Genomic DNA, 21,721 nt, shown 5'->3' with positions numbered 1-21,721 from the left:
GTGAATGAAGGTGGGTGGCCGGGAACGATCTACCTGCTCTACCTCCATTCACTTGAATGACTATGTAACGCACAGGAGCAATAGTCGCTGGTACAGCTGTCAGTCGCTTATGTGCCCCGACAACCTTACTATGTTAAGGTAACTCTACTTCTGGATAGATGCCTGTGAATAAAAGCAGAATAATTTGCATGAATATGTCCAACCTGATGCTGTGATCTATGTTCTGGGGTCTTGGCCACCAACGGTTACATGCAACAGGGATTCGTCTAAATGCTGCGCTTCACAATATTGACGTTAATGAGATACCATGGACACACAACTCAAATGATAAGCCTGAAAAACAATAGTTTTAGCAGCCCTTATTTGGTATTTTTCTAAGTAGAAATCACTACAAGTGTCCAATCGCAAGTAATCATTAAAGTTGCAAATTTTTTGTGTAACTGCTGAACAGAAATACCAAACCTCTTTAGCAAAAAGCAAGCAGCCCTTACTTAAAGCGACCCTGCAGTTTTGGGGCAAAATTCTATCCTAAGACCACAGAGGGAGGAGGATATATTACTTGCAGTTGTTCTTTTCTGCCATTAGGTTTCGGGTCCCATTTTTGGCTGTTTAAGATGGTTGATGCCGTCTTCACACTACCTAATCCCCACAATGCATTTATAGTGTTAGACTACCCATGCACTATATCTACTCTTTGATTGGCCAACACTGAGCAATCGGAGTGCAGTGAGCTAGATAGAAAACTGCGGCAGCCATCTTAGATGACCGAAAACCGTAATCGGCGGATCGGGTGGACAGCAGAAAAGAACAACTTCAAGTAATGTACCCAAACCACTCTGGTCCCAGGAGAGAACGTTCTCCCTATTCCAGAGGGCCGCTTTAAGTAATTTGTCTTCCCAGGTACTGGAATTTCAGGTGCACTCATGGTTTCCATTTCACCTCTCGAAAGACATGACGTGCCATTTGTTTACTGCCATTACTTTTCATCTGCCCATTTTTCTTCACTGAGTGTAGACTAGCTGTGCTAGGATTTCTATCACAAGCATTCAATGGAGCATGAATGGAATGACGGCAAAAGGTATACAACGTCTGTTGTGTGTAGTACTGATAATGTAGTTTACTCAGCCCTGTCACTTTGTGTTGATTGCTATGAAGTTTTATATGCTAGAAAACCTCTTCTGTTTATAGATCCTTTGTAGCAAATTTGTATTCAGTAGTTGCTCTGCAACTCCATTCCTATTATCTAGTATGTGCCGCTTAATGGTGTGGTACTAAGTAGCCATTGGTTGCTGTATCCGTAGCTTCACCGTTTTTTGGAAAATGGCAACTGTTACGTTGGATAGTCATAGATGCATACTGGAAAAGAAATACTATGCTTTGATGCTGTGGAGCTTTCTACCCAACAAAGACCATCGTTTCTATTTGCTGTATATTATATTGTTAATGTTATGGCTTTGATCAATAATACAAAAGTTTGATCCTTACTTCATTATGAACTGAGAATTATTAACTAAATTAATCCCTGGATCTGTTATTGGCAGTTCTTCAGTTTATCACAGCTCAGTACATTTCTTACAGTATGCTTGTACTTTAGCCTCATTGGTAAGGTGTTGATGTTCTTGAGCTTGGAAGACAATGGTGCACTGAATATTTCTGTTTCTTACAGGTTCTTTAACAGGAAGCCCACACCTTTCGGAACTGTCTATTAACTCTCAAGGAGGAACAGCAACACTCAATTCCATTCTCACACCAAACTTAAGTCCTGATGGGAAGCCTTCCTCTCCGCTAATAAGCCCGATGTTGAACGAACCGATCTGCATCAGAACTGACGATGAGGAAGATAGCCGTAAAAAGGTACTTGGATGTGTAGAGAGGGGTTTGCCAGCCCTCAGTATGTGACCAACACAGTAATGTTATACTTTTTGCACCATCTTTTAGTATTCTGCTTACTGTACATCTTGTTGTTTAACACCTTTTTTTCTGTAGAAATTTCCCACAGACAAAGCTTACTATATTGCAAAGGAGGTTTCGGCAACAGAATGCACCTATCTTAAAGATATTGAAGTTATTACAGTGGTAAGTTCTGCCTTCTGACATGCCAATCCTTGAGATGAACTAATACAGGAGTAAGGGCCTTTTCACGGGCTGATAAAATGTTCAGATTGCCACATCCAGCGGGAATCTGAGCGATCATCTCTCAGTGTAAATGTATGCCCCGACTGAATGACAAACAAGAATTCGGTTCAATTCTTGTTAGTCTTTCAGTTTCTGCATACAGAAAACTGAACAACGGATCAGCTCATGTAAACAGGCAGTCATTCACTTATGAATGACTACCTGTTTATTGTGAATGGAGGTGGGTGGGCGGGAACGATCCCTTTTCCGCTTCACCCCTTTACACTGAGCAGTACTTGTTCCTATGTAGAAGCACAGGAACGATTATCACTGCAACAACCTTTCGGGCATCTGCCCTGACAGGTTGTATGCTTAGGGGTGCTTTTACACACGACAGACAGACAGGACATGCATACGTCAACATGTAAGTAGAGCAGGGGGGGCACAACTCCAGTCCTCAAGAGCACAAACAGGTCATGTTTTCAGGATATTCTATCCTAAGAACACCTGTAGCAATGTCTGAGGCACTGACAATCATTACATCACCTGAGGAAATCCTGAAAACATGACCTGTGGGGGTTCGTGAGGACTAGAGTTGAGAAACGCTGATCTAGAGGAACAATTTCACCATATTTGCTTTGTAATTTAAGTTGATTTAACACCTCTAGAAATAATTACAGATTGCTGTTATGAAGTAGACTCTGACTATATACATTACCATACATGTAAATGATGTTATACAAAGCAATGAAGGGGTTACAAAGACATTTCCATGCTTCTGGGACTCCATTGCAATATAGAAACCTATCATGTAACAATTTTCCCTTTCAGTGGTTTCAGGCTGCAGCAAACAAAGATGACTCCATGCCGGAGCAACTGAAAAACCTAATTTTCTCCAACTTTGACCCATTACAAAAATTCCATTCCAGTTTTTTAAAGGAAGTTGATCAGAGACTTGTCTCTTGGTAAGACACATTTGTTTTTTCGTAATTCTATTTTTAGGTGTCACTGCGTGGTGTCAAGCAAAATGGGAACGTGATCCCAAGAAAACATTGTAAACTATATTCACAAATTAAAGAAAAATATAGAGAATTATGATAAATTGTGCTAAGAGGAGGACAACTTTTTACAATTGCAACAAATTGTATACTATTGAATGTAAAGGTTACACAATATTTCAACTTACTTTCTACTTTAATTTCTCAAACTTTTCAAGATTTCTGCTTGCTTTCATTCAGTGGTAACCTTCATTATTTATTTCTAGTGGATACAAATCTGTCCTGGTCACCCGATGGACACATGCAGCTCAACATACCTCTAATAACTACTATTTTCCATTGAATGACGATAAAAACATGAGAAACAGATATAGAAAGTATCAAGTTATAAAACTTTATTGTGCTATGACAAATATGATTATGCTCTGTTCAAATTATTTTTTTTGGCCACGTTACATTAAATGGAGGCCTGTGATGATTCACATACAGTGGCACACATTACCCATAGGCTCCCATGTTGGGGAAAAAAAATGCTATACTGCAATGTATCTGATCTTATTTTTTACTGGTTACTACTGTAGTGAATAGTTTGGTTTACATGGACATTCTTCTGCCTCTTTTTGGGCTAATGGAGCCCCATCAATATGCTGTCTTGTACATCGGGAGCTTAAGTGAATTTCACAAGCATGATGTCAACTGTGTCTTACTGTTCAAATTCTGTTTGTATTTTTGCCATGGCCATCCTATAAATGAATAGAACATTATTTATACCAAAAAAATATTATCTTACTACCCTGTTTCCCTGAAAATAAGACATCCCCTGAAAATAAGGCATAGTGTGATTTTCCAGAATTTTTGAGGATGCAAAATGATTTTTCAGGCTTTTTGAGGATGCTTAAAATATAAGCCCCACTCCAAAATTAAGCCCTGCTAACAGTTAATTAAAAAAGTCAATTTAAATAGTGTCCAGGCAGCTATATATGTAAAAAAGTTAAACCTTTTTCAACAAAAATTAATATAAGACACTGTAATTTTCAGGGAAACACGGTAGTTCCATCTATTTAGCAATAAATATATGATCACCAGTAACACGTTTGATGAAGCAGCGTTGAGAAACGTAGTAAGCGCCAGTATGGCTTTTATGTCCTAAGCTAGTACACTGTATGTGATAGACACTCCTGAGGAGTTCTTACAAGTAAGAATGTGAAACAGATTGTGACTTCTAGTGAATGAGTCTTTACTGTAGTAGGACCAATATTATGCCCGGTTCACAGCATGCTACCATTAGTTTGTCAATCTTCTATTAGGGTTGTGATACATTATCATTTACTGCACCTTTCGACTGGTTCCTAGAGAACACATAGTAGATTCACATTTTATTGGTTTACTTTAACCCCTTTCCTCCACAGGATGTAAGGGTATGTCCTGGCAGCAGGGTAATTCCCACAACTGGACATACCATTGCGTCATGGGGATAGTGCGAGATCATAAAGAGATCTCGCGCTATCCGGCAGCGGGAGCTGGCTGTCACTAATAGCCGGCCTCCCATTGCAACAGCGGGAGGGCATCGGAGATGCGACCCCCGCTGTTAATCCCTTCCCTGCTGCGATCTATGTAGACCACGGCATGGGAAAGGTTCACAGAGGGAGCGCATGTAAAAAAAAAAAAAAGATTAAAATAATGTACAAAAAATTAAAATGTAAAAAAACCTCTTGTGTGCTTTGATTCATATTAGCATAAAAAAGTCACATATTTGGGATTGTCGTGTTCGTAACGACACGTACAATAAGTTAAACATGCTTTTTATCCTGCACGGCAAAAAACGTAAATAAAAACCCACTAAAAAACTGAGGCAAAATGCTAATAATTTTGCCTCCCAAAAAACGCAATAAAAGTAATCAAAAAAGCCACAAGTACCCCAAAATGGTACTAATAAAAACCTACAGCTCGTCTCGCAAACCATAAGCCCCCACAGAGCTCTGTCTACGGAAAAATAAAAAAATTATAGGACTTTGAATGCAGCAATTTAGAAAAATAGATTTCCAAAAAAAGGGTTTTTATTGCAGAAAAATGGAAAAACCTAAAAAATATAAGAATTTTGGTATCGCTGTAATCGTACTGACCTGCAGAAAAAAATGTAGTGTGTCGTTTAAGCTGCATAATTAACGCTGTAAGAAAACCCAAAAAAAATCCCTGGCAGAATTGATGCGTTTTCTCTCCCTGCAATCATTAAAAAAAAATACAAGTCTTACAATATAGTCAATGTACCCAAAAATGGCACCGATAAAAACTACAGTTCGCCACACAAAAAACAAGCCATTATACGGCCGCGTTGACAGAAAAATAAAAAAAATTATGGCTTTTGAAAAATGGAGATTAAAATCTGCCAAAAATCATTGCTCCTTAAGCCCAAAATAGGCCATGTCCTTAAGGGGTTAAAGGCCGCGTACACGGGACAATTATCGCTCTAAATTCGCTCGACCGATAATTGTCCCGTTATCGCTGACTTTCAGTCAGCATAAAAAAACATCGCTGAATCACAGGATTCCCGCTGGCTGTAAATGCTCCCCGCTCAGCACTTCACATAGAAGGTGAAGCTACTGAGTGAGAAGCCCGCGATGCAGCGGTAAAGTCTGCCTGTGATCTCTGCGGTGACGTTGTTTATATGACTCTCGTCCCGTCTAAATTGGACTTGCGTCTCAATTCTTCATATCTTAATGTATCAATAAATGTTACATCTTAGGCCTTAGTCACACGGGTGTTTTTTGCCGCGATTTGCGGATTGCATGATGGATGCGCATCCGCAAATCGCGTGACCAGGGCCGAAAAATCGCCCAAAAAAACTGCTCCTAGCCGCGTTTCAATAGAAACGGGCCGGAGCTGTCCAGCGCATTGAATTCAATGGAGCCGGCAATACAGCCGGCTCCATTGAAAGCAATGCGCTGCGGGCGATCGCGGGATGAATTGTCGGGAAGGGCTTAAATATATAAGCCCTTCCCTGCAATTCATCCAGAAATGTGTAAAAATAAAAAAAATATATATACTCACCTGGTCCCGGCAGACAGAGTTCAGCGCGGCCGGCCTGCAGTGGGTGTGAGTGAGAGCTGCCCCTGATTGGCTCAGCGCTGAGCCAATCAGAGGCAGCTCCACACCCACTCACACCCGCTGCAGGCCAGCCGCGCTGAACTCTGTCTGCCGGGACAAGGTGAGTATATATATATATATTTTTTTTATTTTTACACATTTCTGGATGAATTGCAGGGAAGGGCTTATATATTTAAGCCCTTCCCGACAATTCATCCTGCGATCGCCGGCAGCCAATTGCTTTCAATGGGCAAACATCATTCTTCTCTGTTACAGCTGTGGCATAGAAGAATGATTTGTCTTCTATATGTTCTCAATGGGGTCGGTGCTGCTGCTGCCGCCGGCCCCATTGAGCGCATATAGAGAAGAGAACAGGAATCGCAGATAGGTGCGATTTCTGTTCTATAATTTATCGGATGAGCGCATAAAAAGTGCTCCTGTGTCCGATACCATTGCAAAGCAATGGTTTTAAAAAATCGCCGGGCGCATGCGCAAATTGCGTGAAAAAACGCCCGTCTGACTAAGGCCTTAGGGGGCAAATGCTTCTGAAATTCTCTCCATGAATTTCACTATATATTATTTCTTTCTAATTCCCAATTTGTGTTTTCATAGGGAAGGGAGGTCGAATTCGCATATGAAAAATGATCATCAGAAAATCGGCGATCTTATGTTGAAGAACATTCAGAGCATGAAGGTACTGTGAAAAGACATAATCAAAATCTAATTCTGAAATGTAATTCTGAATTCTCTCTTCATGACAGGTTTTGGAATACTTCTAGACAGTGCTATATCTTGTTGACCAGTAGGGGTTTGACAAGTGAAGCCACCATAGGTTAAAGGGGGCTCCTTGGGTCCTTGTTTTTTTTTTCTTTTTCTGTACAGTTTATACCCAACCTGCTGCTGTGCAGAATACTTGGGTCTACCTTTGTACCTTTTAATTCTAGTGAAAATACATTATCCTGTGATGCAACATTTTGAATGTGGGGTTGGCTTTAAAATTCGTAGCATAACGTAGATTCCCACTGGTTGTCTTTTAATACATTTTTTTTCTTCCCAGCAATTTACAAGTAATCTCCAGAAACACTACGAAGCATTAATAGAACTTGAGAAGGCAAATAAAAATTCACGGAAGCTAGATGTTTTGTGTAGAGACTTTGAGCAAGAAAAGGTTTGCTATCTGCCCCTGAATATGTTTTTCCTCCGGCCTTTGCACAGACTCATGCACTACAAACAGATCATGGAGAGGCTTTGCAAACATTACTCTCCTAATCATGTGGATTTTCGGGATACTAGAGGTGAGATCACAGGATTTTTTAAAATTCTCATTTTAACAGTATTGGATGGTGTTTGGGACAGTTGTACAACTCTCTACATTTCTGAATTATGTCACCATTCGCATTCAGCTAACATATCTCATGACTGCATACAGTTCTCAGTGTTGGACATCGTTATCAGACATCATTGTTGGCAGAAAATCTATCTCTGTGAACTGTATTTGATACCAACAATAATAAGTGAATAGTGGACGAACAATCATGTTAATGGTCATTGTTCCACCATGCCATCGTCATTGTCAGGTGTGAAGGCACTTTAAATGAATGCCAATATATTTGATTGCCACTTGTCATCTACCTCAAATTGAGTCATGTAAAAGCACCCTAAGGCCTCAGTCACACGGGTGCATCGGCACCCGTACATCGGCGCCGATGCGCCCGTGTGACTGCAGGAAGGAGACGGCCGTACCTCTGCAGCGCCGGAGGAAAAAACACATGACCGGCGATGAAGCCGGTCACATGTTCTTTCCTCCGGCGCTGCAGAGAGACGGCCGTCTGCAGGTACGTCCGTCTGCTGGTGTCAGTCACATGGGCGCATCGGCGCCGGTGTACGGGTGCCGATGCGCCCGTGTGACTGAGGCCTCAAGGCTGATTTAGACAACGATTTTTGAGTGAAAATCGCTCAAAGCCATCTTTTGAGTGATAATCATTGTGTCTAACTGCACTAACATCGTGCAGTTTTCATTAGGTTGTCGCTGATCTTTCAGCATGTTGAAAGATCAGCGATCAGTTATCAGGAATTCACAGCGGGATACAACTGATACTATTGTTTCAGCTGTACCCAGCTCGGAGCGCTCGGCTGTAGAACAGCGGGCGTTCTGAGCAGAAAACAGCTGGATGCAGAAGACAAGCGGGGCCACCAAGCAGATTATGGGCAGAATTCATCCCCTACAAACCCCTGCAGCCTCACTTGCTATGGACACAGCAGTACTCAGTGTGGAAGTTTGTATCTTCTTGTGAGACATCTGGACACCTGTGTGAAGACTGCAATAAATGACACCTCACAAATTTGCGCATACATAGCTCATGTGCTGACAAAACTTGTGGTGATGTCACCATCATGTGATCAGTCACATGGTCTCTGAGCTGAATGAGGGATTATGGGCGGACTACATCCCCCCACAAACCTCTGTGCCCTCAGTTGCTATGGATACAGCAGTACTCAGTCTGGCAGTTTGTATTTGTTTGTGAGACATCTGGACACCTGTGTGAAGACTCCAATAAATGACACCTCACAAATGTCCACATACATAGCTGGCGGTGCATATTGACCAACAACATTGAAGCATAGTCCTTCACCGCTATCTTCACATATCCTGAATGTGATATCATGTCATCTCAAGTGCTAATGCCGCCAACATCAGTCCAGCCTTCATTGTCAACCGTTGTCAAACTGGCGCTGTCATGCAAACATGTCACCACAAGGGGTTCAATGCCAGCGTGAAGGTAATGCAGCTTACATGATACAGCAACAAGCCACAATTTCAGCTCAGCCACCAGCTGAAGTTTGTAAATCTCGTGCAGCTGCTATGCGAAAGCTACGAGCAATCATGTCTCCTTAGCGAGATGCGGAAGTTCGTAAATCACGTACAACTCATATGCAGAAGCAACATAGCAGAGCGGTGTGTGACATGTATGTAGCAGAGGTGTGTGGCGCATTGCGCCACCAGAAACACTGGTACTATAATTTCCTAATAATTACTACTCACGATACTAACGACCATCTGTCCATCCATGAGTTACATGCTCACCCAAGATCACATGACTGTGACGTCATCAAAGGTCATAAAACATGCAGAGCCTGACAGTGATGATGTCACCGTCATGGGATCAGTCACCTGCGCTCTGTGTCCGTGTGTGAGTTACATGCTCTGCCTCTGGTCACATGACTGTGACGTCATTACAGGTCCTTCATCCCTGTGCAGATTACGGGCAGACTACTTTCCCTACAAACCCCAGCGGCCTCAGTTGCTATGGAATACTAACAACCACCTGTCTTAGTGAGTGGCACTGTGAGTTACATATGAAGATGCCACTGTCATGGAATCAGTCACCGATGCTCTGAGCTCCACCCGTGATCACATGACAGTGATGTCATCACAGATCCTTCATTTGATTAAAAACCTGCAGAGCAGGACAGCAGCCGTGTTCTTACAGCACCTGTAATGATGTCACCATCATGTGATCAGTCACCTGTGTGGGAGGAGTCTGAGGTCACATGACCAGGGGGTGATCAGTGTGTGCAGGACTCTGCTGTGCTGCTTGTGATTCCTGTTGTATGGGATGAAGTGTGTATGTAGCAGAGCTGTGTGTGTAAGACATGCATGGAGCAGTTATGTGGTGCTTTGCACCACCAGAAACACTGGTGTTATAATTTCCTAATAATTACTAGTAGTCATGTACAGACAACAGAATAAAAATATCTACAGTTCTAAAATAGCATTAGAAAATATAGAAACTGTTTCACTATCTGGTTTTAGTTAGAAAAAAGATAAGTAATCCATTAACATGCTTTTTCTTTCAAACAGCTGCACTTGCTGAGATCTCTGAAATTGTAGCTCAACTTCATGGGACAATGATAAAGATGGAAAACTTTCAGAAATTACAAGAACTTAGGAAGGATGTCACAGGCATTGACAACCTGGTGATACCTGGTAGGGTAAGTGGTTAACGCTGATCAGTATTGTGTTGTATATCTGTTTCTAGACTCAACGGTTTCATATGTTGTAAGGGACTGAACAACACCGTGATATTGTCCCATAAAGCAATTCTACATTTACAATTCTTCATCTAGCTGTTGACACTGAAAGCTCATCATTTAGATCATCTTTCGTTGTTTAGGCTGAAAAAATACCTGAACGATGATTGTTCAGTGTAAACAGCAGCTGAACAGTACTGAACGGCCGCTGTGGTGGTGAATGGAGAGGGGCAGGGGAGAGCGAGGAGTGAAACCCCCTGCAGCCGCCCCCGGCCCCCTGCTGGCTGCTCTGTCGGAGAGCCAGCGATACTCGCTCCTGTGTAACAGCAAGGGAGTGAGTATGTACAGGGACAAGTGTCGGGCACCGTTTGCCCGACATTCGTCCCGTGCAAATGGGGGTTGAGATTGCTAGCAGATTCCAACATTATTCTTAGATCCACACACACTATACTGTATTCGGGCAGCCAGACCCCAATGAGTAGCCTTTTTTATGCCATAATAAAATGGTCTATTACATATTAATTTGACTCTGTCCAGACCATGTCAGAGGTGCCCAATAGCTACTTGTCCTCCATAGCAATTGACCTGTACATTTAAGGTACTTTTAGGGAGAACGATTATTCCCAAAAATTATTTGAACAAAAGTGAACGTTAATCTTTCAGTCTAAATGCGAGCCAACGACTGAATGACGAACGAGAATCGTTGACTTCTCATTCTTCATTCAGTTTCTGCAGGCATAAATCGCATTGTTGGCTCGTTGACTTGTTCCGTTTGAACACTTCTCAATCAGTGTTCCACATAGCGAATGTAAAATACTGGAAGAGAAGTGAACAATTCTCGTTAAACGAGTTAAACGATGCCTGTCTAAACGGGCTGCTCGAGAACGAACGAGCTGGTGAAGACGTCACTAGCTCGTTTGCTCGTGCAAACGAGATTGTGCCATCTAAAAGGAGCCTTAGCCAAACCAAAAATTGCATTTAAGGGAAGTTGAGGGTTGCTTGCTGCTGTATTTTTCTTACAGCACTTTTTCCTCCTTATGGACAGCCTAAAAGTAACTCTACTTTTATTAAAGGGGTTGTCCCGCGGCAGCAAGTGGGTCTATACACTTCTGTATGGCCATATTAATGCACTTTGTAATGTACATTGTGCATTAATTATGAGCCATACAGAAGTTATAAGAAGTTTTTCACTTACCTGCTCCGTTGCTAGCGTCCTCGTTCCCATGGAGCCGACTAATTTTCGCTGTCTAATGGCCAAATTAGCCGCGCTTGCGCAGTCCGGGTCTTCTTCTGTTCTCAATGGGGCTCCGTGTAGCTCCGCCCCGTCACGTGCCGATTCCAGCCAATCAGGAGTCTGGAATCGGCAATGGACCGCACAGAAGAGCTGCGGTCCACGGAGGGAGAAGATGCCGGCGGCCATCTTCACCGGTAAGTATAGAAGTCACCGGAGCGCGGGGATTAAGGTAAGCGCTGTGCTGTTTTTTTTTTAAGTCCCTGCATCGGGGTTGTCTCGCGCCGAACAAGGGGGGGGGGGGGGGTGGTTTGAAAAAAAAAAAAAACCGTTTCGGCGCGGGACAACCCCTTTAACAGCAACTCTGTTTACTTTGACTGTGCTTATAATTGTGATTGTGACTTGATTACATTAATGTTCATCAGGCAATGTCCATAATCTAGTGCTTGTTTGTTTTTTATATATTTGATTCTAGGAGTTTATCAGACTTGGAAGTTTAAGCAAGTTATCTGGGAAAGGCTTACAGCAACGTATGTTTTTTCTGGTAAGTTTTTGTATTGTAAAAGAAGAATGATTAGTATATGCCGTTCCATTAAATTGAAAGTATGTTCTATATTCTGGAAGCTAATTGCTCTTACTGTACTAAGTTATGTAAAATTATTTATTTTGATTGGTAAAACACCAGGGCTGCAAACTTGCTGAAGGACTGAAATCAATTCCCACTAAATGTTGCACAGTCATTATACTTGGCTCCAGTCCTGCAAGATGTAACTGTAACTGTTAGTTGTTGGACGTTTATAGGTGTAGGTGGCATAATTGTGCTGTATTGTCAAATGCAGCAAATGTCAGGATAATTTCCTCCTAAGGGTATATTTATTGTGTGTTGTAAAAGTGTGGGGGTTTTGGTACAATTACTGCAAAGTCATGGCAAAATGACAGTTTTTGCAAAACCATGGCAAAAAAGTACAATTTAACTGCACGGTGTGAATAAAACCTAATGCTCTTGCATGCACTGTGGTGTTCCATTGAAATGAGATGTTTATAAGAGAGATTTAGTAAAAGAAGATATTTATTGATATAATCGTCTTTCTTGCAGTTTAATGATGCGTTGTTGTACACAAGCAGGGGACTGACTTCTTCTAATCAGTTTAAAATCCATGGCCAGTTACCCCTGTTCAACATGACGGTAAGGAACCTTTTTATGTTTAATAGCACTGCTTATTCCACATGTAGCCTTTCGGTATGGTAATTGGAATACTGGAGCCCATCTATAGACTGCAAACTGCCAAAAATGTATAAATGAGCTGCCCAAAGTACAAACTGCAATTAATTTGGCAAAATCTGTTTGGTGTGTATGTACCCTGTTTCCCTACAAATAAGACCTACCCTGAAAATAAGCCCTACTCTGATTTTTCAGGATTTTCGGGGAGGCTTGAAATAGATGGCCTACCCCCAAAATAAGCCCTAGCTGCATTACATTAAAAAAAAAAAAAAAAAAAAATATATATATATATATATATATATATATATATATATATATATATATATATATATATATATATATATATATATATATATATATATATATATATATATATATATATATATATATATATATATATATATATAATATATATATTATATATATATATATATACATACACACACACACATTACCTAGCAGGCCTGGTCCAGGTCCCTCCTGCTGCTCTCTGGAGTTCTGACGTTCTTTTGGCAGTCTTCAGCCGCCCACAGAAGATCACTTCTTGGTTACGAGATTTATAAATTCCAACTCCAGGAAGCGATGGCTCTGATTAGTTCTCAAGCGCTGCTCAGCCAATCCATGCAGCACTCGATGAACCAATTACAGCCATCACATTGATTGGCTGAGCAGCACTCGAGCACCAATCAGGGCCATCACTTCCCGGAGGCGGGATTTATGAATCCTGTAACCAGGAAGTGATCTTCTGTAGGCGACCAAGGACTGCAAGAAGCTTGTTGGACCCCCGGAGAGCAGCGGGACAGACCTGGACTTAGCCTGCTAGTTAAGTATAAGAAGACATCCCCCGAAAGTAAGATCTAGCGCCTCTTTTGGGGCAAAAATTTATATAAGACAGGGTCTTATTTTCAGGGAAACATGTATGTGTAAAAAAAAAATTCTGGTGAGTGAATCTGATGGATTCCACTGTACAGGCATTTATTGGCATCTGTCACCCGTTCGTTCCCATGTTAAAGAGAAAAAAAAGTATACTGCATGGTGTATGTTTTTTACCACATGCCTCTGTATGGTATCACACTGCAGACTTTGCAATCCTATACACAAGTTATAATGCGGGAGGAAAAGCGTCCTTTTTGCCTCCATTTGGTGAATGAGCACCTATGGATGCATTTGACTTATATGCCAGGAGCCTTCCTGGCACATACAGCAAACAGACACTGCAAAATGCTGTGTGAAAGCAGGCTTTTATATATTACTAGCTTACTTGTCGCGCGTTGCTGTGAAGACATACATACATACATACATTTGTTTTTATATATCTAGATAACAACCAATCACAGCACAGCTTTCAAGTTACCTCAGCGGTATAATATATAACAACCAATCACAGCTCAGCTTTCATGTTACCTCAGTGGTATAAGAAGTAGCAACCAATTACAGCACAGCTTTCATGTTGCCTCAGCAGTATAATATATAGCAACCAATCACAGCACAGCTTTCATTTTACCTCAGCATTCTCAATGTCCAGCAATTGTCTTGCAAAACGTTCGGCGGATGCATCATTTTGTAGTTGAACACGCATCCCGTTGCTCGTAATGCCTTTTGCTTTCGTGCTTGAGATGGAAATCAAACGATCATTGTCTGGGGGGCATAAATGTCGACGATGCTCGCATGCGCGCCACCTATCGTAGGATAGTTGTACTATGCCAGTAATCTTCCCAGGAGTGTACTCAACAACTTCCCAAAGTTTCATGGCGATTGGATGAATGGTGTAGTAATGCAAAAAGGACAGACAGACAGACATTCATTTATAGATATATATATAGATGACATCAGGAAGTGAGAGAATTAGATTCCGTACGTAAAATTTGGACGCCAATTCTTTGGTGCTTAGAATTGAATATTCAAGTTAGGACCCATTAGCTTTTCCTATTTATGACATAATCAATGCTCATGTCAAATTTCAAGTTTCTATTACATTGGGAAGCGAGAAAATTAGATTCCGTACATAAAATTTGGACGCTAATTCTTTTGCGCTTAGAATTGAATAATCGAGTTGGGACCCATTAACTTTTCCTATTTATGACATAATCAGTGCTCGTGCCAAATTTCATGTTTCTACGACATCGGGAAGTGAGAATTAGTGGCAATGCTGGAAATCGAACGATCTACGTGGGGGGGTCGTAACTGTTGACGCACGCACGCGCCATTTATAAAATTTGGATGCTAATTCTTTGGCGCATAGAATTGAATAATCGAGTTGGGACCCATTAGCTTTTCCTATTTATGACATAATCAATGCTCGTGCCAAATTTCATGTTTCTACAACATCGGGAAGTGAGAATTAGTGGCAATGATGGAAATCGAACGATTTACGTGGGGGGGCGTAACTGTCGATGACGCATGCATGCGCGCCATGTATCGTAGCATAAATGTACTATGCCTATAATCTTCCCAGGAGTGTACTCAACAACTTCCCAAAGTTTCATGGCGATCGGATGAATGGCGTAGTAGCGCATAAAGGACAAACAGACACGCACGCATACAGACATACATTCAATTTTATATATATAGATTGTTAAACCAACCCCCTGATTTCCGGATAGAACTCTGTCCTAGAACAAGGGAAGGAGGGGGTATATTATCTGCAGTAGTTGCTCTTTGCCATACCTCTGATCCTCTGGTTCCGAGACCCATTTTTGGCTCTTCAGCAATTTTCAAACTACTTAATGTGCACTGCTCTCTGATTGGCTAGTGTTGATCATCTGAGCAGGTGTGTTGTATTGGTAGTCTAACACTTCCCATGCACTACGGGGATTACTAAATCTTGAAGATTGCATTGACCATCTTGGATAGCTGGAACTGACAGATTGGAGGGATGGCAGAGAACAACTGCAGGCAATGTTCTGGGACAGCATTTTGTCCCGAAGCCGGTTGCTTTAATGAGGTTTATAAAAAGTGACCACAACATTACACTGAGAATCTCTACATGGCGGGTAGTTACTGTGTGTCTAGTCTTTATGCATATCTATTTAATGTACATGGGGACAGGGCGAGTACAATATAGTGAAATCCATGTTCTCCAAAGTTTCATTTTAACTGATTGCATTTTTGCAAGCCTCCACGCCATCGTGTGACTTTTCTGGCCATCACTCATTTTTTTCATGTAAATACAATTGAATGTCCTTTTTCTTTCCTACAGGTAGAAGAAAGTGATGAAGAGTGGGGTGTACCGCACTGCCTTACTTTAAGAAGTCAGAACCAAGCTATAGTTGTTGCAGCAAGGTACGTAGCTTTTGTGCTGTAAGAATCTCATACTGTCTATTCTAGGTGAAACAATGTAAGATTGAGTGTCTGATAGAAAAGTTTGACTTGCTTGTCGTATCCGTTATTTATTACCGCCTGTCCTCTTGTTTTCTATTTTAATGTTAACTATGTTTGAATCCTGACGGGATGTTTCCCTCTCAGTTCACAGGCTGAAATTGAAAAATGGAGTGAAGATATTCGGATGGCTATCGGTCTAGCAGAAAAAAGTGGTGGTCCTGTGCCCGAGCTAATGGGCAGCAGCCCTCCTGATGGCAGTAAGCAAATAGTCCATAGAGATGAATATACTAATGGTTTGCATTTATATGGAGATACTTAAAGGGATTCTGTCACGTTGCACATGAAGTTGTGTTTAGAATAGACAGAATTAGTGTTTGGTAAAGCCACAATATACCACTAGTTCAAGTACAAAGAAATCTCCAAAAGCCTGTGGTCCACCTGTAGAGCCTGGTAAATGCAGATATAGTAATTATAACTGAATAAGTAGATTCTTCAATCACTTCTGGTACATCAGACTGATCACTAACACAGCTTCAGTGGTTTGCAGTATAATGTACCCAATGGTAGCTGCATATGATGGGTAATTCTTGCAATCTGTGAATACAGACAGCGATCTGTAAGCATGCACCAGGACGCCCCGGCCAGGGGCATCTTGTGTGCAGTTCAGAGAGACTGGTGTTCAATACAACACTCTGCTTAGACAGGAAAGCCTGCTAGTCCAAAAAAGCCCACTACTACCTACACGTTACGGACAGGCCCCTTTGCAGCCGGGTCTAGGTGGATCTGTCTATCCAGGGCTACAGCTGTAAATTGCAACATAAACTTTTTAAATGTATTGAATCTGCACCAGTTGATTTAATCTTATGTACAGCGTTTATGGGCCGCCCTAGGGAGCGGTTTAGTACCACTGTGCTGTCAGGCTTGGGACCGAACACTTGACTACCTATTTACATGTATTTACGTCCTCTCTTTACATCGGTGGTCTTAAATTACATCCAAATGGACCCCACTAGCTTCTATGAGATTACTTGCTGTAAGGAATGGCTGCCATAGATCGTTATTTTACATTGTTTCCATCCATCACTAGTGCTAAAGAATAGATGTCATTTGTTGCTTTTGTTCTTGTCATCTCTCGGCTCCATGGCAGAATAGATGATAGGTGTTAATGGTCCTTAGTTGGTTGTGTGTAACTTTCACCTACAAAGCACTACTCTCTGAAAACCATCAACAAGAATAGAGAGAAATCATTATGTAACTCTGGATCAAGAAGAGTAGAAGATTCTACATTTTAAGAAGGTTTAACTGTGGAATCGGCTATATTGTTGATGAGGTTTCTTTTCTCTTTGCGACACATCAGGTATATATGTTGTGTGTTACAGAATCTCCAGAAGAGGGCCCTGTAGACCAGGAGTCTGAAGATGATTTAAGTTCTTCTCGCTCATCTCTAGAAAGACAATCACCTCACCGAGGAAACACTACAGTTCATGTCTGCTGGCACCGGAACACAAGTGTCTCTGTCATTGATTTCAGCTTTGCTGTGGAGGTATAGATATATTTACACACTAGCTTCAGCTTTTGACTCAAACCTAATGCAGCCTGACCTCTGTTACATATGTAGTCTTAGGGGAATTTTGCACGGAACAATTAGCGATAAAAATCTTCTTGCATCGTTCAAAAGCGATGGAACGATAATTGTTCGCTTAACATTCATTTCAGGCAAGTCTGAAAATCATTGGTTTGTTCACTAATAGTTCGGTTTAAATACTGATCGTTCAGTCGTTCACATTCACTGGTAGTGAATGTGAATGACTGAACGATGTATCTGCCTGCATAAACAGGCTGCACGAGCTCACCCTGTCATCACTCGCTTGTGCGAAGAATAAGTCACTCCGTGTAAAAGCACCCGTAGGCCTCCCTCACACAGGCGTTTGCAGTAGACGCACCGTTTTTCAGCAGCGCTGGCATGCGTTATGCCAGTATTTTGGCTGCATTTTCAGCACAGCCAGCAACGCAGCCAAGGAAGCTGAAAAAATTAAAAAAAATACTCCTCTAGTAGGTGCCGTCCACCGTTTCTGCAGGCTTCCAGGCATTTGGCTGTTCCTGCAGAGTATCTCTTGCTGGTAACGGGGTTTCAAGACCACACCTCCAGCCACAGATGGCTCTGATTGGCTCAGCCGCAAGCCATTCATTAATTGAATAGCTGTGATTGGTGTATCCAGGGCTGGCTGTGATTGGCGCTGCGTTAGCCAATCAGAGCAATCTTTTGCTAGAAGTGGGGGCTTCAAACTTCGTCACTAGCAAAAGATCCTCTGACAAGTGCCCGGAGCCCCGTAAAGCAGCACCAGCGTCAGAATCGGTGAGTATAACTTTTTTTTTTTGGTAGTTAAACTAGCGCAGCCAAAAATGCGGCACCAAGTTGTGCCACATTTTCAATAGCGCTGTTAACACTGACCATTCATTTCAATGGGCGACACAGGGCTGAAAACTGCCAAAGATAGGACATGCATTGCTGTCAAGGCACAGCATTGAAGATGCTGCATTTTGACGCTTGTGTGAACAGTCCCATTGAAGTGAATGGGAGCCTTGTACAGCATTTAGCACAGCGCTGAAAAGGCAGCACTAAATGCTGTACGAAAACATCTCTGTGAAGGAGGCCTTAGAGTCCTTTTACACGGGACGATTTGTTGGATGCCTAAGCTCCCCACAGTCATTCCACTCATGTGCTTTCTTTCCAATGATTTTTATGGCTGTGGACATCAATATTAATTACAAAAGATAGATTCTACATTCTTATACAGCATATAGTCCAAGTATGCAGATTTTTTACAGAAGTTTAACTGCATCCTGTAGTGTTCAGATTATTTTATTAATAACATTGTTAACATTTGAAACAAGAAATAGCACTTAACCAGCGTGTACCATTTTGATAGTTATTGAGCCTTAGGGTGTTGATGGCTGCGGGCATAAAGGGAGTTGTTGAGTTTTTAGATTATCGGAGGATAATGGTTGAGCCATATGTTCCAATTGCCATTGAAGATTGAAGTTCCCCTCCTTGGACTGCAGGCATTTTTTCGTATAGACAGTTGTTTGAAACTATCAGTATGATACCTTCTATGGAAGATATTCTATTGCTTTTCGAGTTTTGTGCTAGTGTAAGACGGGAAGCATGAAGAACATGGCATGTGATAGTTCTGAAATTCAGTGGGAGGATGCCGAGCAGGAAAAGGGCCAGGCCCGGACTACTTTTAACTTGGGGTGAAGGGGAAAGTAAATTGAAGTGATGGAAAACCGAACCCCATAGACTAGAAAGAATATTCACACAGGAGAGATAATCGCTTAGTGAACGGAGGCGGAGCGGGACAGAGATCTCTTGTGGCCACACGCCTCCATTCACGGTAAACAGTCATTCATACTGTAGATGAACGACTGCCTGTTTACACAGGTGATCGATGTCTCATTTTCATTCCTGAAGAAACTGCACTAATGAATTATCATTCGTTGTTCAGTCGCTGCTAGAATTTACACAGAACAATTATCTTTCAGATTCCTGCCATCCAGTGAGAATCTGAATGATTGTCGTTCACACTTCATTGGAGTGCAGATTTGTTAAGGGGTTCACTCCCATTTGGCTGTCCATGCACCAGAAATTGGAATCTACAGGCGGGCTATATAATTAATGCAACTCTGGTGTAAATTATAATAAATGTGTTAGTCCTGCTTTTATCGCCACGATTGAAAAGTGGAAAGAAACACAAAACGACCAAAAAGTAACGAAATGTGGTGTACGTCATGATTTGTGACTTTTTACACGCAAGAATACTGACCTTAAGCTTTTAATAAATGACCCTCTGCCTTTTCCTTCCACTTTAGGTGTTCTATAAGTGATATGTTGCACCTACAAATGGGGAGAAATTTAGTACATTTGTCTTATGTCAAAAAGAGACTAGCTGCAGCAATCAATACAATTACTTACTATTTCTGCTTTCACATTACTGTTGAACAGCTGTCACTTTTTCTAGCTGTGTTAATCCATAGGTGTATTAGGCAAATGCTAGAGTATCTGGAAAATACTAATTTTCCAGCAGGTGGCAGCAAATCCTTTTCGAAAATACACTCTGTCGAAAAACACATAAAATCCAGCACCTAGAAGAAGTTGTCGTTTTGCTACAAAGTTCGGCATGCAGTTACATCTCAGGAAGATATGCAGATGAGTTGTGATGTGATTACATGAACAGTCTTCCTATTTGAGGCCCAAACGTAGTTCCACTTTTGGCCTATAAAAGGCTCTCGGAGGAGGGTTCTTGTGTGTAGTGACCTCTTTTTCCACTTGTGTAAAGCTTGTTGACCACTAGACGCCTCTACGACACAAGCAAAGACATTTTGCACAGTTAAACAGAGTCTGAAAGGGGGGCATTATTGGAATGCAATAAGCTGGATGCTCATATGGACGAATAGCACGCCACCGGGCCGTTCTGACAAGACTGTTAGGAGGTGTTGGGACCAGTAAAGGCACTCAAACAAGGCGATCGGGCACGGGACACCCTCAACAGACCACCAGTAGAGAGGATTGTCTGACAAGCACAAGCAGCTCAAACTGTTTTACTGTCCACCATCCAGAGACAGGTGGCACCATCATTACAGGCCCCGGTGTCTGTCTGAAACATTTCCAGGCACTTCGCTTCCTTACGTTTACTGTCTTTGACACCCACCGTCTCCTCCATCTGCAGTTATGTTGTGAACAACTAAACTGGACTGCTACTGGGTGGAACAGAGTTCTCTTCAGCGATGAGTCCATGTTTAGTTTGTGCACTGGCAATTGCTGTGTTGGTGTGGAGTGACCTAGAGGGCGAGTGCCTCATTCTTGCCTTTGCTGTGGAGCGGCACATGGCCCCCACTGCTGGTGTGATGGTCTGGGGGGCCAACATCTGCAACAGTTGGTCACCCCTAATAGTGGTATGAGGGACAATGACCGCTCAGCGGTATGTTCAGGACATCCTGCAGCCACATGTGTTCCTCTCATGGCGGCTTCCAGCAGGATAATGCTCCGCCGCACACAACAAGGGGGTCACAGGAATGTCTCCACAACATTGTCACACTTCTGTGGCTGCCCGGTCACCATATTTATCGCCAATAGAACACGTATGGGACCATCTGGAATGTCAACTTTGACAGCCTACGGATTTGCATGATCTAGAGGCTCAGTTACAGCAAATGTGGAGTGATATGCTGCAGGATAACATACAGAGCCTGCATGCCTCCATGCCCATCCGCCATATCACCTCTTGTATCCAAACTAGAGGTGACCCAGCAGGGTACTAGAGCCTCCCTTCAAGGGTTCAGTTTTCCTCAATAAATTATCCTTTTGGTCTGATATTGTAATCCCTCATATGGAGTGTATACATTTTCATTCACTTCCAACAATTCCTTCTAGGTGCTTGATTTTCTTTTTCTGACAATGAGTGTATATTATTTGACTTTCTTTACACCACTCAACCATGTGAGTGATCCTATGCCATTTGACCTGATTTATTGTACACTGCAGTTTGTAGGCAAGCTATTGGCGACAATATAAAATGCCATTCAAATTGCTGTGTGCTCTCTTAGAATAGATATTGGACATATACCATGTATACGCTCCACTACAACAATCTTCTGCTGGCTAAAATTATTACAAATGTTCCACATAGTAGTGCACCTATCTTGTCAGTCAAACTATGT

At 41.9% G+C, this 21,721-nt stretch overlaps 1 protein-coding gene across 1 annotated transcript in view; it reads left to right on the top strand.

Moving 5' to 3' along the window:
- FARP1 (FERM, ARH/RhoGEF and pleckstrin domain protein 1) overlaps positions 1-21,721 on the top strand; it is a 187,308-nt gene that overhangs the window by 156,623 nt on the left and 8,964 nt on the right. Inside the window, exons 14-24 of the mRNA XM_066580313.1 lie at positions 1,667-1,854; positions 1,987-2,076; positions 2,947-3,080; positions 6,810-6,891; positions 7,255-7,492; positions 10,060-10,190; positions 11,936-12,004; positions 12,557-12,646; positions 15,882-15,964; positions 16,148-16,260; positions 17,383-17,546. Coding sequence (XP_066436410.1) covers positions 1,667-1,854; positions 1,987-2,076; positions 2,947-3,080; positions 6,810-6,891; positions 7,255-7,492; positions 10,060-10,190; positions 11,936-12,004; positions 12,557-12,646; positions 15,882-15,964; positions 16,148-16,260; positions 17,383-17,546 — 1,382 coding nt within the window. The remainder of the gene's footprint in view (positions 1-1,666; positions 1,855-1,986; positions 2,077-2,946; positions 3,081-6,809; positions 6,892-7,254; positions 7,493-10,059; positions 10,191-11,935; positions 12,005-12,556; positions 12,647-15,881; positions 15,965-16,147; positions 16,261-17,382; positions 17,547-21,721) is intronic.

Source organism: Eleutherodactylus coqui, chromosome 1 (assembly GCF_035609145.1).
Source record: "Eleutherodactylus coqui strain aEleCoq1 chromosome 1, aEleCoq1.hap1, whole genome shotgun sequence".
In the NCBI taxonomy this organism is placed as follows: domain Eukaryota; kingdom Metazoa; phylum Chordata; class Amphibia; order Anura; family Eleutherodactylidae; genus Eleutherodactylus; species Eleutherodactylus coqui.
The sequence above is the reverse complement of the archived record's forward strand: the minus strand, read 5'-3'. Positions and strand labels throughout refer to the sequence as shown.